At 41.2% G+C, this 18,440-nt stretch overlaps 1 protein-coding gene and 1 long non-coding RNA gene across 3 annotated transcripts in view; one reads left to right on the forward strand and one right to left on the reverse strand.

Moving 5' to 3' along the window:
- Window positions 1-4,050, reverse strand: part of LOC143525281 (uncharacterized) — a 21,458-nt gene extending 17,408 nt beyond the window's left edge. The window contains exon 1 of the long non-coding RNA XR_013133606.1: window positions 3,977-4,050. This is a non-coding gene — a long non-coding RNA (uncharacterized LOC143525281). The remainder of the gene's footprint in view (window positions 1-3,976) is intronic.
- A 1,870-nt stretch (window positions 4,051-5,920) lies between these two features.
- On the forward strand, window positions 5,921-18,332 carry LOC143525282 (uncharacterized). 2 transcript variants are annotated; one of them, XM_077019002.1, is made up of 24 exons: window positions 5,921-6,358; window positions 6,888-7,022; window positions 7,311-7,403; window positions 7,777-7,941; window positions 8,833-8,970; window positions 9,177-9,353; window positions 10,124-10,288; window positions 10,562-10,627; window positions 10,797-10,914; window positions 11,112-11,217; window positions 11,525-11,760; window positions 12,247-12,372; window positions 12,501-12,627; window positions 12,978-13,146; window positions 13,232-13,429; window positions 13,594-13,688; window positions 14,033-14,083; window positions 14,350-14,728; window positions 14,840-15,016; window positions 15,340-15,451; window positions 15,828-15,921; window positions 16,110-16,281; window positions 17,089-17,173; window positions 17,517-18,332. In XM_077019002.1, exons 1-20 carry the CDS (start codon window positions 6,271-6,273, stop codon window positions 15,444-15,446), a joined length of 2,916 nt encoding a protein of 971 aa, XP_076875117.1. In that variant the 5' UTR covers window positions 5,921-6,270; the 3' UTR covers window positions 15,447-15,451; window positions 15,828-15,921; window positions 16,110-16,281; window positions 17,089-17,173; window positions 17,517-18,332. The 2 variants fall into 2 exon arrangements, with proteins under 2 accessions (XP_076875117.1, XP_076875118.1); XM_077019003.1 differs by lacking the exons at window positions 5,921-6,358; window positions 6,888-7,022 and adding an exon at window positions 7,168-7,207.
- Window positions 18,333-18,440: the final 108 nt, after the last annotated feature.

Here is an 18,440-nt window from a genome sequence, read left to right on the forward strand (position 1 = left end):
CACAGAAGCACAGCAGCACAGACACCATGACTCCCCCCATGCCCTCTTCTCTCTCCTCGTCTTCATCCGCTTTTACATTTACATTTATGGCATTTAGCAGACGCTCTTATCCAGAGCGACTTACAAAAGTGCTACATAGCTGCTTGGAATCTCCAAGGTAGTATAGATAGTCCTGAACACAAGGTACTCTAAGCTGGAAAAACCACTAGACGAAAGTCATATGATACCTAAAAATTATGCCAAGTCATTATTATACCTGAATATACACATCGCCTGAGGAAAAGGACAGTAAGCAATTCCTATAACCCAATTATGCACAATACATGAGAAAAAGACAGTAAGCAATACCTATAACAAACACCTGAGGAAGGAGACGATAAAGCACAGTAGATGAAAGCATAATTATGTAAAGTGCACTTGAAAGAGGTGGGTCTTCAGTCGGCGTCTGAAGACAGCAAGTGACTCCGATGTTCGGAAACACAAGGGAAGTTCATTCCACCACCTTGGAGCCAGGACACCTTGGAGCTTTTATCTATTAGTCTTAATTGTAGCCCCGCCTCCACTCAGGCGAGCCTGCAAAATAAGAGTCACAAGCTGCATGCACACACAACCCATACCAGAAGGGCTTACCAGGTCTTGGCACGTAACAGTCAGAGTCTTTCGTTTATTCACACCCAACAGACAGTGGCCTTGGGGGAGTTCAGAGGGGACGTCCATGCCTTTAATAGACACTTAAAACTTTTTCACCCATCGCAGGGTACAGTTCCACCACCATTTATAACACACTCTAATTGGACACCCCATAATCAGGGTATTTCGACACCCATACTTCCACTTAGAAAAAAATAAACCAATAACAGTATCACTAATCTCAAACCTCACACATCAAACAAAGACAACTTAACACCACAACATAGAGCAGCTTTGCATCAACTTAAGAAGAATAGTCCAGCAGACAAAGACTCCTCTATTGTAATCTTAAACAGCCAATAACAGTATCACTAATCTCAAACCTCACACATCAAACAAAGACAACTTAACACCACAACATAGAGCAGCTTTGCATCAACTTAAGAAGAATAGTCCAGCAGACAAAGACTCCTCTATTGTAATCAACAGCAGTATCTATTTGACATACAGCACCAACTCAACACCAAACACTATATTAAATTATCCCATAGTTTACAGGAACAAACACAGTCCCTACTTATCACCACTTTTCAAAGCATTGCACAGCAAAGCTACATCAATAATAAGCAGAAACTTTATTCAATAGTGTCACGGTGGGTCAGAGGGCGCGCACACACACTCCTTCCCTCTCACACACGCCCACTCCAACTCTGCGCACGCCCTCTCACTCCCAGATACTCCCTCACTCACAATCACCCGAGTATTAGCACCTGCCACTAATTGGACTCGGGCTCGTTAAATCCCCACAGGTCGCGCCGTCCAGTGCTGCGCATACAGCCTGCACCCCCTCGCCTCGCTACATGGGACAGCCTGCTCTGTACCGGACCTGCCATACGCCTGTGGCTGCATTACTTACCTGCTTTACCTTGAGTATTCTATTGCGTTTGATCTACCTTGTGGCCCGAGTATTTCAGTTTGAGCTATGGATAATAAAGCCTTTTGCCCACAGCCTCTGCCTTCTGCTGCCTCTGACTCCGCATCACAAATAGGCCCTAACCCACTGCAACCATGTCAGTTTTATCTTTTACCTAAGATACACAAAGACCCAAAGCATTGACGGTCCCCTCAAGGCTGACCCATTGTGTTGGATTGTGGCAGCAATTGCATACCAGCTATCTCAAAGATACATATGACAGTGTGTTTAAAGATTAAAGACCTTCTCTAAAAGTTCCTTCCCTGAGCATGCTTTTCTTTTTACAGCATATATAGAGCCCCTATACAAAAATATAATGATAGAGGCATTAGGGGTGACCTGCAATGGTCGCCAATTCGACTATATTCGACTATACCCCCTAGTCGACTATGAACGTTATAGTCAAATGTACCATTCAAACTGCATGGGGGTGCCCAAGGATGCTGCTAAGAATTAGTTGTTACATGAAATGTCTTTGTTTTCGTTATATATAGCCTTTTGTCAAATTAAATCATCCTAATTTCTGTTAATAAATATTTTTAAATGATGTGTATTATGATGTGCATTAACAATATGTGTGTTATGATGTGCATTAACAATAGGCATCTTCCTTACTACACATTAATAAATCACACCCTGCAGTTGCACCATCCAAATGAGCGGAGCTGAACATGCTACAGGATAGTCAGCATCTGCCGTGATTATAATGGCTAGTAAAAAGACTTCAAAAGTATTTTGAAAAAGATAAAGATGAATCAAACAAAGTAAAGTGAATGAACGTTCGATTTATATAGCGCCTTATAGTTCGATTTATAAAGTGCAAGTTATGTCATCAACATCTTTTATTTCACAACAACCAACATGGCATACCATTTAAAACGCGTAAGGCGACAAAAAAACAGTTCAGCCGTCTGTCGTGTCGTCTCCTCGCGTCTCGGCAAGTAGGCCTATAAACATTTTTTGTTGTTGTTTGCTTTTTAAACCCCGTTACTTGAACCTTTATTTGTATTTTTTTTGCTGTTGTGAGGCAATCTTTTTATATTTTCAGGCAGGCATATTTTATTTAAAATATTTTTGACATTTTGCACAGTGCATGTCTGACAGTTCGATATGCGCACTGTGCACTGACGGTGACTTTTTTTTGTTAATGTTCTCTAACGTTTCATTAAAAAATAAATAAGTATGTAAATAAATAAAAGCTGAATAAAGCCAACCTACCATGTTTATTCATTTATCTGAGTGTTTTAGGTTTTTACTTTGAAGTGGAAAAAAGTTCTGAATGACAACGGGATCCCGTTTAAGGTGCTCTAGATAAAAACCCAGATTCAACTATTAGTCGACTAAAGGGAAAATCTGACGAATCAGATTTGACTGAAAATCCTTAGTTGAAGACACCTCTAAGACGTATTAATGATAGAGGCAGTGAGGGAGATGTTTCGGTTACACCCAGACCCTGGACGTCCCAGCGAGTAGTGTAAAATGGAGACAAATTATGTCGCGATCGATTCTTAATGTTTAATTACTCCCGCGGTAACCCAAAAAACAACACTGCTGGTTTGTCGTTCGTCGGCGGGCCAAATTATTTATCAACCGGCGGGCCACAACGGAGGTGCCCGCGAGCCGCGGGCCGTATGTTGTGCACCCCTGGTTTACCTGGAATTAGATTTAGAACCACAGTGAAGGTTTATTTCCCTGGTGCATATGTCTTGGCAGATGTACTGAAAGTTGAACATAAACAATTACAAATATAGCAACAACACTGTGTTGATTGATATTACTTAGTTAAAACATTAATGTTGTCATAATTGGAATCAGGGTTGCCAACTTTTCAAGATCACTTGGAGTGAGATTTGAACCTGGGGGGTGTAGCGAGTGTATATTGTTGAGGGGGGGGGGGGGTGTTGGGGCGTTGCCTGGGTATGTAAAGATCTGGGGCTCAGCCCAATTATATATATATATATATTTTTTTTTTTACAATACGTACCCTGATATATAATGTTTAACACTATAATATGGAGTTATATTTTTTTTATTCAACAGATTTAAAATTTAACAAAGGGTGCACAAATTCTGCAGAATGACTGTTGGTGACCTAAAGATAGTGTGCTTTTACTAAAGGACATGGACCAGGTATATTCCATCAGTAAATCCATTCCTCAATAAAGTATGCAAAACAGTATGTCAACAATGGATTTCATGCAACTGTGTAATAATGTAAACAATTCACTTCTAAATTGTTCTTTTACCTTTTATGACACACTGAAACAAATTATTGAAAGAAATATTAATATTTATTAGTGCTAAGGGGTCTACACAATTATTACTCTTTAAGAATTACTTATTATCTATCCTATACGTCTTTCTTCTCCTAACCTGTTCTTTCTTTAGATCAGTCCAGTCCTGATCAGTTCAGTTCATTTCAGCTCTCTCCACCCTCTCTTCTACCCTGTTAAATAGTAATTCAGGAAAGCATGCTTAAAATAAAGCTGGAAACAATATTTTAAATACAAAAGACTGTGCTAAAACAAACTACATCTGGCATTATTTTGCTAGTCTTCGTACTAAAAACATGTATTTTATTAATAATGTGTTTATTAGGCATTGTTTTCCATACCGCTTGTATTGTCTTCTCCCATCTCCTCTCCTCTCCAGTTCTACTCTGTTCTCCTCTCCTGTTCTCTCCTCTTTCCTCTCCTGTTCTCTGCTCTTCTCTCCTGTTGTCTGTTCTCCTCTCCTGTTGTCTGTTCTCCTCTCTAATCCTCAGTTCTCCTCTCCTGTTGTCTGTTCTCCTCTCTAGTCCTCAGTTCTCCTCTCCTGTTGTCTGTTCTCTGCTCTCCTGTTGTCTGTTCTCTTCTCCTCTCCTCTCCTGTTGTCTGTTCTCCTCTCTAGTCCTCAGTTCTCCTCTCCTGTTGTCTGTTCTCTGCTCTCCTGTTGTCTGTTCTCTTCTCCTCTCATGTTCTCTCCTCTCCTCTCCAGGTCTCTGTTCTCCTGTCCTCTGCTCTGCTCTCCTGTTGTCTGTTCTCCTATCCAGTTCTCTGCTCTCAAGTTCTCTTTGATTGTATTTGGAAATAAATTACACAATACTTGAGATTTGAACAAACTCTAACAAACCCTAACCCTCAACTATTAAAAGTAAATTATTTTTAGCAACATTCATTCATTTATGCATATTTTAAAGTTTTCTTGTAAAAGCACTTGATAAAGTAAGTGGTGATATGCTGTACTGTGTAAACTCAATAAAGGATTGTTTATTAGCTGATCAGTTGGCTCCAGTGGAAAACACACAATTTTAGGGCAGTGACCAGGGTTAAGAAACTGTTTTAAACTACCATCATAAAGTATTGTACTAAATTCTGCCTATCCACAACGTCCACCTTCTAGCTAACTAGTTAACTGCTAGTTAACTAAATGGATTTTCATTCATTATAGCTTACAGTCATACAATCCTAAATTATTAAACACAGTTTGAAAATTAAATAGTTATTAGCTTATCAGGTACATCAGGGCATGTTGAACATACTAACTATAACTAGCTATAACATAACTAGCTATATAAGTTTTTTTTCTTCAAACCTTCACTACCTAAGCTATCTAGGTTAACTAGCTAGATGGGTTAACTAACTAGGTTAGCTAACTAATTCCGAAGCTGACTAGTGACAAGCTGCATTTATGCTAAATGCCATAAACGTAAATGTAAATGTATTAATTACATAGTTAACTACCGTTACCTTTCTCCTTGAAAAAACGCCGTATATCCATTTTCTTTCACCGTCAGCTACCTGCAACCTGCTGCCAAAAATGGCCCCACGGGGGTGGGGGTGGGCTCTCCTCCGTGCCCGCAAAACCAGCAAGCTGATTGGCTGTTTCTCCTGAAAGGCGGAACTTAATCCTTAAAGCGGCACTATGATTGGCGTTAAGATATTTCCTATTCTCACAGCAGCATTGGCCTCCTCATTAATAATACAGCTGACCGAAAAGGTTCGGGGCTACTGGATAATCATTCGGGGCTGCCCCGGAAGCCCACCCCAGGCGACGACCCTGCTACTTACAGTTTGACAATCGACATCTAAACAATGACAAAAATATAAGGAAATACATTATTCAACCGTGTCTATTCAATCTGTGTTGGAAGGTGAGGGGTTAAGTGAAAGCCTGTGAGCCTGTGTCTCCCCCTATCAGGACTGTGATGCCCGCTGTTCGTTTACAGACAGCAAAATTGACCAATCATGTCTTCCCTCTTAGTGGGCGGGCTTAACTGTATGATAATTTATGCCCGCTGTGGAGACTCTAGCTGTCGTTAGCGTACCACCGCTAGCTAGTTTCAATTCATCCCTTTGATGTATATATATAATATATACGGTCTCTGGTATGAACCCTTTGGGTACAAGCCAGGCGGCATCAGGTTATTGTAGCAGTCTGGCTGATTTGGTGTTTTGGTTAGAAAAACTGGAAATTGTGATATCACGTGCTACTCAACTTTGGAATGTTTGGTTTAGAATGTTTGGTTGGGAAGGTGGAATGTTTGGATTCAGTTTTGATGCTGAAAAGCTCAGAACAAGTCGAAAGACATTTTGCTCTGTGAATTACAATACATACAAATCTAACAAATCTTTCTATTTCTTCTATATCTTTCTGTCTTTCTATTCTTTCTATTTTTCAGGTGGAGAATGAGTTTTTTCCCCAGGAGAACTGACCAGCCTAGGCCTAGGCAGGAACAGAACCACTTCATATACACACCAGGTTTTACCACTCATGGTGAGAAAAATACATTTTCATATATACTGTAGATAATTTTATACTTCTATGTAAGACAGTATATTAATTCTTATGAGTATGGATTTCCATAGGCTTATTCATAATAATTAAAAGTTAAATATGTATACACATTTATATAATAGGTTTCTAAGGTTCAGAAAAATAACCTGTATATTTATTCTACAGATGACTGTCAAGCTCTTTATTTCATGTGTACAGGATAATATAATTAATGGAGCATGGGTTATTTCTTTGATTTCTTTGACTCAGCACAATTTTCATAAATCCCACCATGTTAACATTGTCCATGTGGCCATGGAAAAAGCAAATAAAAATAAACATTTTTAAAAAGAAACAGATTTCTAACATGACCTCACAAATTCTTAAGCATTCTCCCCACATTCTAATGACATCACATGGCACCATAGCCCTTGTTATAATCACTTGTTCATTGGGAAACACTTACAAGGCATTTGAGCCACACTGGGAGGCGTGCTGGGTTTCACTTTACCTGCTGTGGGATTTTCAGGTGTGCCCTACAACCCCCAAGCGACAGTGATCCACACGGATCCCTGTGGACCAGCACCCTTCCCTCACGGAAGTACGGCGGGACCCTCAGATGTCGGCTATGTTAACATGCCTGTAGAAGGACCACTCCTCACTGGTACTGTGTAACACTGAAGATTACATGCATATTCAACAAACCAAATAACCATGCATGATGAAGTATTTATTACATTTGTTTGTAAGGTCTGGCAGAGGTGCAGAACCATCAGCTTTCTGCACATGACCTGACCAGTAAAACATCAGTTTTATCAGAAAATATGACATCACATATTCTTCAACATTGTAATGAATTCACATGGCACTGTAGCCCTTCTTATAAACCTGATGATCTTAACAGTACATGCTCATGCTTCCTCTGTGCCCTGGGTTGGTGTTTTGCATTTAGGCCCTGACATGGAGAGGCAGAGACACCTTGCTCAGCCCCATGTTCAAGGCAAGGTTCTGAGGCAGATGGATCCAGTCTACCTCCAGCCTGCTGGTGGCTTCTTCATCGATAACTGTCTTCTTTCATATAGACATTGATAAGATATTTTTACTAGGCACGCGGACTGTTTTTACAAACATTTGTGAATGGGTCACTCTCAGGAGCTCAGTGAATTCCAGCGTGGAACTGTGACAGTATGCCACCTGTGCAATAAATCCAGTCATGAAATTTCCTCGCTCCTAAAATTCGACAGTCAGCTGTATTATAAGGAAATAGAAGTGTTTGCGATTAACAGCAACTCAGCCACTTGCTTGAATCATATTTCAGTGGCACTTTCAGATAAAGAAACATATGCAACGTAGTACTAAGGCACTGAGAAATGTTATGGTGAGGTCATTTCTGCTAATGGCCTTATTCGCCCATGCAGGTGAAGTTGGCTCCAGCAGGTGTCCCCCACTGCCTGTGCTCACTTCACGCACGACAGTCACCTCGTCAGGACTGATGAGGCCTTCTCCACCCACCTTCACAAGGTTGCCTCCACTCCCCAAACCTGCTGGCCGAGAGCCTCTCCGTGCCTTCAGGCCTGCCAAAGGTGAGCTCACTCTTTTGCTCTCCTGGAAATGGCATCCAAACCATTTGTTGCAGTAACAAAAAAAGTAAAAAAAAAATATTAAAAAAGTAAAAACTGCTTTGAAAACCCTACAGGGGAGACCGGGTATGGTTGTAACATGGGGAGAGTTGTAACACCATCAGTTCACTCATCTGCTAGGCGGTTGTGTTTAGTATAAGGTGATAATGCTTCGAATCATTGTTATACCAGCATAGTATAATACTGATAATACATGTATATGGATTACAGATGTCATTTATCACTATTTTAGTACACCCCCAAACAATCTAAACAAAACATTGTCGTGCTGCTTTGCTGGCTTCTGATACCTCATCTGGACTGCTGCTAAAGCGTATATCTATTAATCTTTGTAATCTATATAACATGGCTTCTTTAAGTATTGGGTATCACCTGGCCAGCGTCAAGCAGCAGCAGTCTGTGTGATATAAGGAGTTTGTGCTTTGTACCTACTTCTGTTGGCAAGGGCAATGTGAGCTTACAAGCAAGACTAGACTTGAAAGTTTTATTGCAGTCAGTTGATTGTGCCAGCACCCCACTCCCCAGGCCTGCGCTGTTCCGATCCAGAGCTTTCCAGAACTCTCCCATAGCCACTTTTGCTCCTCACTGCCATCTGCAGATTTGATTATGAATAAAAGTTTTCTTAAATGTTATTCAAATTGCTCCTATTCATTAGCACATTTTGTTTATCCACTTAATGCTACTCTTGATATACATTTGAGCCATGCCAAAATATCGATTATTATAATCTACTATTGTTATTTAAAATGCAGTATGATCTGCAGGTCTTAATTTCATATGCTGGTCTGAAGATTGAACGTGTCCTCTACAGTTCTGCCTGTGTTTCATGTCCAGGTTCAGTGGAGCCTCCCCAGCTCCACTCTCCAGGGTGGAAGAGAGAGAGAGTGGGGAGACTTCACCGGAGCGGCAGACATCTTCAACCCTTGCTTCCAGACATATTCGAAGCAGCTAACCCCAGTGATGCTGGCAGAGGTGACTTATTGATGTTGGCTTTACTTTATATGTCATTGAAATACCTGTACAAAATGTAGAATTTATAATGTTGCGTAATTTGTTTTGTGTTAAAATATTGCTAAATACGATATTTGGGAACAAGGAGATCAGTTAGTCAGAAACTTCACTCAGGTTTCAAGTGAACGGAGCTAAACTCATGATCATGGATGCCCTTTCCCATGCAGGTTTGCCCAAATCCAGCCGCTTGCTGTCTGGGAACCCCCCTGGGTCTTTCCTACTGCCCTCCTACCCTCTGGCCACTCTTCCGGGAGTGCAGCTCACTCCCACTCTGCATCGTAGACGACACAAGCGAGACACGAGCCCTCTGCGCAGAGACCCGGGTCCGTGGAGGGACAGTACTGGTGAGCGCATGGCTACGTTGCTAAGAACGTGCTAGGCACACACAGTGAGGCATGGCCGGTTATTTGGGTGCCCGGTTAAGTTAAGTTGGTCTTGCACTAAGCTTGTCTTGCACTTGTTCCCACGTCAGTGGTAAAGTGATGAGCAGACCTAATTTTGTGGTGTCATACATACTACATGAATTTTATTTTAACCAAAAAATGTGCATATACTTGGATCATTTATAGTCACCACTTGTCAAATGTACAAAATACTCATACTGATGCTCTTCATCTGACATGATTTCACTCAGTAATGGAACAGTGTCTAGCAGAGGCGACATATGCTAGCCATTAGCAGAGCTAGGCGGTACTGTAGTTTGGCGCTTCAGTATCTACCAGTATCAGAATTAAAATAATTTTGAATTGTGCCGAAATAATTAAATTGAATCAAATTGTATTTAAATGTAAGACTTCATGATGCAATAAACTAAAAGAATCACAACTAAGCTAAACTAAAACTGGGTCATACATTTACTGAAGCTCTGATAAATGTCTTCCTGCTTCTGGGCTCACGGATGCCCTGCTTTCAGTTCTTCAGTACTAATTCATTGTGCTGCCATTACATGAATTGTAGCAAGATGCATATGAGATGTTGCCGTTCTCGGTCCATCTTGCTTGAATCATATTTCAGTGGCACTTTCAGATAAAGAAACATATGCAACGTAGTACTAAGGCACTGAGAAATGTTATGGTGAGGTAATTTCTGCTAATGGCCTTATTCGCCCATGCAGGTGAAGTTGGCTCCAGCAGGTGTCCCCCACTGCCTGTGCTCGCTTCACGCACGACAGTCACCTCGTCAGGACTGATGAGGCCTTCTCCGCCCACATTCACAAGGTTGCCTCCACTCCCCAAACCTTCTGGCCGAGAGCCTCTCCGTGCCTTCAGGCCTGCCAAAGGTGAGCTCACTCTTTTGCTCTCCTGGAAATTGCATCCAAAATCATTTGCTGCACCAACAACAACAACAAAAAAGTAAAAAAAGTATTAAAAGAGTAAAAACTGCTTTGAAAGCCCTATACTACAAACAAAAAGCCCCTGCTGATCCTCTTGTACATTGCTATGCCTGCACCCATGGACATGTTTTTCTGCACCATGAAGAAACCACTATGAAACCAGAAGTTATATTTGGGATTTTTGATGGAGTACGTGTTAATATGTATTGTGCTTTTCAGGATCTCAAGTGCAAAGCACCAGGGCAGTCCCTGCTGACGACATGTGTGAAGGAGTAGTTGGCAGAGGTTGGAATTGCTTTGCTGTTAACACTGCATTACACAACAATGTTTTATATCTAGTTCTCCATGTTGAATAATGTTTTGCAGTCAGTTTTCAAGCTGATTTGAACCAAAGTTGAGCTGGTAGCCCTAAAAGTCCTAGTCAGTTTGTTTGGGTTCTGGTATTCCTCTCTAGATGAACTCAAACCAGGAACTCCCAGGAAGGATCCCCATGAGCATCAGATTTTACAGCCCTTCTACAAACCAGACCTCGCTCTCGCTCAGAGCTTCAGACTGCTTAGCTCTGATGACTGGTAAGTCACACCTGCAAAATTCTGAAGCATATGGCTAGGGCAGGTTAAACAGCAAGTCATTTATGGTGTTCTGCATATATGGTATGTATGCATGTATTTAGTGAAGTTTTTTCCTCTTTGTCCCTTTTCTTGTAGCATTTTTTACTTTCAGTAGCCAATGGTTACAGTGTGTGTCTATGTCCAATATCTTCATACAGGGAGAAGAAAATTGAAGGATTGATGTCAATCCGTAGATTGGCTCAGTATCACGCTGATGTGCTTGGCAGCAGGCTTCATGATGTCTGCATTGTTCTTATTCAAGAGGTAAGCCACTATATTTGCTGACTGTGTATCTGTCTTCTGAATTCTAAAATTGGCAGCCATCAGCATGTACACATTACAGGTGATGTTGCTGACAAACTCAAGTCAGAGTTAGCATAGTACTTTGAAATTCCTTTTTTATAAAAACATTTCTCATTTAATTGAAATTCAGATGGCATATCTAACTGTAATTAGTGATTAATGTATTTAGGCCTACATAACACATTGCAGTGGTGGATTATACTTATTAAGATGGCGGTGGCAGTGTTGGATGTGGCTGAAACGAGCTGGAACGTCGTCTTTCCTGCAGGTGCTGCACCTGCGCTCTGCAGTGTCCCGCATGGCGGTGGTGTCCTTGAGGGAGTTGTACTCCAGCCTGCAGAAAGGGATGGACCAGGAAGTGGAGGCTACAGCTAAGGTCCTCCTCCACAAAGCAGCGGAGTCCAATGGCTTCATCAGGCAGGACGTGGACACAGCTCTGGACAGCATGGTGCAGAACTGCACCCCCATTCGGAGCATGAACGCCCTTCTTGCTGGAGGACTCTGGTCAGTTAGCATGCAGTGAGCTTTAAACTGTGGCTTTCAGATAGCAACAACAGTAACAAGAAGCTAACACAACACTGATTATGGCTGCTGTTTTTACTTCTCCATTGTTCTTTCAAAATATTGCCACGACCTATATCAATATTTTTAGTTATTTATCCTCTTAAATATTTTTTTTTATTGAGTTCCATCTCCGCTCTGCTGATCCAAACTGCCCTTCACACCACTTAAAGAATAGGCTAGTTAGCTAGCTCACAGAGGACATACAAACATTTTCTGTTTAAAAAATACATATATACACTAACTGTTGCAAACTAAGCCATTGAATAGAATATGATCATTTGATTGTGCACGTAGATCATACATAAGGGTATTAAGTTTCTTTATAGAAGCAAAAAGTTGTACTGTATACATTGATTGGATGGATTAATAGTTATTACCTTCTTTTTTTGAATGCCCTAATTTTTTTCCTTCTGTTTTCCTCAAAAGTCATCTGAATGCTGCAGTAAGAAAGTGTACTGCTCGGCACTTGGCTACTTTGGTAGAGAAGATTGGTGCAGAGCGAATTATTCCTGCAGTCTCCAAGTTGGCACAGGACTCTTCCCAAGAAACCAGGTTAGTATTGTGATCAGAACGAGAATTCTACAAAGCTTATTCAATTTCCCAGATAGTAATAGATGCTGTGAGTCATGGATCCCTCACTCTCGGTTCTCTCCTGTTTTGGGGTCTGTTCCTCGTCTCAGGCGCTTGGGCCGGCGTATGCTGCTGTTCCTGTCCTCCCACCACGACTTTGATAAGATGGTGGAAAAGTACATCCCTGCCAAAGACCTGGCAACCATCAGGGACACTGTCCTCACTCTGAAATCCAAGGTGGCGATTCATGTTTGGATACATGATGAGGATTTTTTATCCCTTTCAGCAACTATGCCCCATGTTTACTCACTAAACAAAGCTTATTCACAAAACTTCTAGGTGAAACAGACTGCAATAAAAAAACATCTAAACTGTCATGGTAGACATATATTGTAAACAAATAATAAAGTACAGGACAGTGCGTGACACCACACATTGTATTTACAGTAGGACATGCACAGTGGTTGAGCATGGTTCAAAATGAACCGGTTTGAAACCTTTGGGATAGAATCAAAGTATGAAGCAACATGTGGACTTCAATATCATCACTCCATGTTTTGTGGTGATTCGTACGTGTGTATTCCCAGAAGAGGACAAAGGTGTCTAGGATTCCAAGATATAAGATGCGTCAGCCTCGTCTGGAGCAGCAAGAAGCTCCAGCCGCACAGACGGATCGGCAGAACACGCAGCGAATGAAGCGCAGCCTTAGGCACACGGTGAAGGACGTGAGCCCAGACGACGCGGCACCTCTGAAAGGTAACGGCTGACCTCGGCAAACGCTCCCCTCCTGTTTCCTGAGAACTTTACCTTACCGCTTACCTATGAACCTCCTTCTCATCAGACCTGCAGCTGAACAGTAATGTTCCAGCCCAGACTAAGACCGATGTCCTCATGGATGATTTGCCCACGAGCCCCAGCAATGCACGCACCCCCAGAAGTCCCAGCCCCCCCACGGCTGTCCCTACTAAACACTTACTGCCACGACGCAGACGAGCTCCCAGTCTGATCAGAGCACGCCCGTCCCTTTCAAACAGTTCTGGTGAGTGTTGCCTGCTCTTCAGCTTCTTCATGTGTGATCACTGCGCTTGCACGTAAATTGCTTTGCTGTTAACACTGCATTACACAACAATGTTTTAAATCTAGTTCTCCATGTTGAATAATGTTTTGCAGTTACAAGGATGTAACTTTTTTTGTTTCATGTAGTGAGCTTCACTTCACGTTACACTGCGGGACGTCTTCTGGGCACAGGAGGATTCGGCTCAGTGTATGCAGGAGTCCGCAAGGCTGATGGAAAACAGGTGAGCATCAGCACACAATACAAGAATGATTGTGGGACCTAATTTCTATTTTAGATTGTGATTAGAACTTTGAGCTATGAGTTTTCCCTAGAGATCATTTGTTATTCACATGGCAATCAAGTGGTCAAGTCTAATGTACCTTGACCTTTTTCCACTTTTTGAACACAAAGATCCTGATTATACAATGTGATAAGCTTGGCAATCTGTGGATGAGTATTTATCAGACTCCAGATTTATGAGTTACCCGAGAAGCTGTGGCTACCATCTGAAAGCCCTTAGATATGTTAAATATACTGTCTGTTTTGTGTAAACAACTTCACTTCCTGTGTTTTTTATGTGACCAGATCGCCATTAAATTTGTGCCAAAGTATCACGCAGAAAGGTTCATCACTGTTGTAAGTCCAATACCTTTACTTATGTAATATTGCAACAATGTTTGGAACTTTTTAGATGGGTAAAACTGTAAAGGGACTATAAACGCAAAGCTGTTAATTTTCCATTCAGTGACTCCTCACAACACGAATGGAAAACAGTTCACATTTTAGATTCAGGTTTCATCTAATGATTGGTACCAATCCAGATCCCTTTCATGTTAACCTGCTAACCATAATTCCACTATAAATCTTCAAACCCATACTAACCAAGTCTTCCTTAATTTTAGCCCGGCAATACTCGCCGTCTCCCCTTAGAGGTGGCTTTAATGGAGATGGTGTGCAAGCCACCTCGTTGTGAGCATATTGTGGAGCTCCTAGAATGGTTTGAGTGCCACAAGTGCTTCATCTTGATTCTGGAGCGACCCGTCCCCTGCATAGACCTGTTTGACTTCTTGAACTTGCACCAACGCCAACTGCCTGAGCCACTGGCACGACGGATCATGCGTCAGGTGGTTCAGGCTGTCCTTCACTGCCATGACCGTGGAGTTCTGCATAGAGACATCAAGGGAAAGAACCTTCTGGTGAACCTGGACACCCTTGACGTCAAGTTGATCGACTTTGGCTGTGGCGATCTGCTTAAGACCGGACCCTACAGGCACTTTAGAGGTTATTCACCATAGGAATGAAATGTGCACCTCAAGTTAAAAAATGGGATCAAATTAGAGACTATTATAAACATTTTATTTTGTTATTGATGATTCTCTCTCGTTGTCTCAGGCACCATGGTATACAGCCCACCTGAATGGCAGGTTGACAGGACGTATGAGGGCCGTCAAGCCACCATCTGGAGTCTGGGTGTGCTCCTCTACAGTATTATCTGTGGACATCTGCCCTTTGAGAAGGTGGAGGACATTGTTGAGGCACACCTGTGCTTCAGTGGAAACCCATCCAGAGGTGAAAAGGCAGAAGCATCTTCAAGATAACTAGAAAGTCTAAATTGCAAAATGATCATTTATGTAATTATTTAATCTGGTAATGTAATACACAACCACAGATTGATAAAATGGACTAATGAAGAATGGAGAATTGGCAATACAACATTTTGTAACCGTCTTAAAATGATAAAAAGTTTTGTTCAGTCTTTTTTGTTAGTGATGGAGGTTTCTGTACAGTTCTGTCATTTATAAACTTTGAATAAGCCATTAGAACAGTCAGATCAGAAGTTTCAGATGGTAATTGATTTTCTTTCTCAACTAATCCCGTTGCTACACACACAGACTGCCGCCATCTGATAACATGGTGTCTTCAAAAGGACCCTGCAAAACGTCCTGTGCTCGAGGATGTTCTTGCACATGAGTGGTTTTTAGAAGGACTTCAGAACTAACTCAGGTTAGACAAGGAGTATAAATGGAACATGTTTGCATACATGATGAGGATTTTTTATCCCATTCAGCCACTATGCCCCATGTTTACTCACTAAACAAAGCTTATTCACAAAACCTTTAGGTGAAACAGACTGCAAAAAAAAACCATCTAAACTGTGATGGTAGACATATATTGTAAAAAAATATTAAAGTACAGGGCAGTGCGTGGCACCATACATTGTATTTACAGTAGGGCATGCACAGTGTAGTCCCAGACCCAGTAGTTAAAGGACAGAGCATGGTTCAAAATGAACCGGCTTGAAACCTTTGGGATATAACCAAAGTATGAAGCAACATGTGGACTTCAATATCATCACTCCATGATGTTGATGTGGCTTTAGGATCTGGGTGAGATGCCTCAGGATACACAGCTCGAGGCAGGCGCTCCATCCCAGCTGTGGAGTCATGCGTACCTCCTCCTCAGTTTGCCAGCAGGTGAATATTTAAAATCAAACAACAACAAAAATCAAAACAACAACAAAAAAGTGCATCCTGATTGGAACTGCTTTGATGTTTGCAATTTTGATGGTTTTGATGTTGGTTTAATTTGATTGCAGCCTTGTTCATTTTGTGTTTCAACACTATAACCCAATCCTTGTGTTTTCTCTCTTGTGTGTGTTCAGCAAAGACAGCAGCAGAGCACACATCCTTAGCATTGCAGACAAGACGGAGTACGTCAAGCAGCTCAAGGCCCTGCTGGGTTCAAAAGACTTCAGGGAGCGCATCAAGTGCATTGATCAGCTGGTGGTCGACTGCGAAGACAACCCATATATGGTCGTGGGCAACATGTTTCCGGTAACTCATTTGAACTGAATTGATTTTTAATGTTTTCAGCAGCTTTCAGAAGTGATCTGTATAGGGGGTCATACGTTGGAGAACATTAAATGCTGGCACATTTTAAATGCTGGCACATCACACTGCTCAGATGTGCCAGCACTGCTCAGAGACAACCTGGCCCAAGTGGTCTAGATCTTAGTCCCAGCTATAGTGGACAATCACCTCAACTCCAAGAATAACGCCATCTACATGGCAACAATAGGTGCCATTCAAGCTCTCATCAATAACCTTGGTGGGTTCATTTCTCTCTTCACAAAACATCTTGAAGAACACATGCCACTGGGCTTTAGAAAAACAACAACAACAATGATTGTGTTCTGTTTTACCTTTGGGGAAAAGGTTCACACAAATCGGTAAAAGAATGTTCCTGCTCTTTGACTAGATGTTTGTGGTGCAGATCAAATGGAAATTTCCTTTCATATTAAGGCACAGTCCAATATAAAGAGAAAAAAAAAGACTGACAGGAGATCTTGCGTTATCTGACAGCAGATTGTTAAATAATGGAGTTTACAGTGGATGTGCTTAGGCTCTTTTGTTCTGCCTAATATGCACTCAAATAATTATGCATATGTGTTCCAAATGACCATTTGCAAACAGAGCTTTGTTCTCCTATCAGATACTGTTCATATATATTTAGTTAAAGTGTAACATTTTATGTGAATAATTAGTTGTTTTGATAAAGCAGGACACGTTTCTAAAAAGAATTACCATACTGTAAATATTGCTGAACTTGACCAACACTGTCCTTGATCTATCTTTTTTCAGATAACACTACTTCTTCAACTGTTTTGCACAAAGGCTCGATTTCTCAGTGGAAAAGCTAAAGTGGATCTTGTTGATAAAGTTGCAGGTAAGTATACAATATACAGTGTCTAATCTTTTGTGGTTGTGTATACAGAAATATTCTACAAATTCAAATACATTTATCAAAAAACAATTATTTCAGAAAGTCATTCCACTGATATGCTAAGAGATGCCAGAGATAAAAAAAAGATAAAAGATTTACCAGAAATACTATAATTCCTATATTTATTAATAATATTTATAATATTGATAATAATCATTCCAGAGAGTTACCATAGTTACCAAATACTGTCACTTTAATTGAATTAAATCTTTCTAGGTTAAGAAAATGCTTCTGCAATAACCCAGTACTTTCCAGGGTTGATTTATTGATCTTGTTCTTTTTATAGAGCTGGTTAGGGAACTCTTCCCCTGCAAGCCACAACTGGTTGAGCAGAAGGTGCTTCCTCTGCTCTGGTACCTCCTGGGGACCTCCAGCAACAGTGGTACAGTCCACGGGAGGGGTGGAAGCGTAAGGGGGGCCACTGTCCACCTATGCCAAGCCGCAAGAGCCTAAACGAGTTTGTGAAGAACCTCTCGATCAACTGAGAGCTGCCAGCCAGACCTCCAGACCAAAATAAACCCCAACATGGTTTCTACTTGAAGATGGAGATGTTTGTGCATTTCTTATTGTGCCTGCACTTTAAATGAAAGAGAGAGGAAGAAAGTCAAATTAGCAGAAAGCTAAATCATTCAACTCAGAAGTCCTTTTAAATAAGGAGCACAGATTTTAGCGAATCACATCAGGTTTAACATGCCTAGGAGCTCTGCTCTTTTTGCACTTTGAAATACTAACACTTATCATGATAACTGTTGTCATGGTGACTATAGATATATATTGTTCTATGATTGTTATTTTCTGTTGACATATCTATCATATATATGACCTCAGTGACCCCTTGTCTCATGCCGCTGTTTGCGTTCCGGCATTGTTTGATTTACAAATTAAGCACTGTATAGCTAATAAGTGTAATGGCAGATTTTGCAGACCGGCCTCAGGGAGGACTTCAGCACAACACTAAGTGCTTGTGGGTTATATTGAACATTTGTTCTTGCTTTTTGTGTTTGTTTTTGGGACTTTTGTGAGGGAAATTAAATGACAGTAATATTAGCTAAAGCATTTAAATCAACTCCAAACACTCAAATAATAAGAGAGATTTCCCACATCCTGTGTGTGTGCCCGCTAATGACACTATATGCAAGAGGACGTGCTGATGCTCCTACCTGAGGCTCACCATCTACACCAAAGAGACTGTGACTACTTGGCCGGGGAA

This window comes from Brachyhypopomus gauderio, chromosome 10, assembly GCF_052324685.1.
Source record: "Brachyhypopomus gauderio isolate BG-103 chromosome 10, BGAUD_0.2, whole genome shotgun sequence".
Taxonomy (NCBI): domain Eukaryota; kingdom Metazoa; phylum Chordata; class Actinopteri; order Gymnotiformes; family Hypopomidae; genus Brachyhypopomus; species Brachyhypopomus gauderio.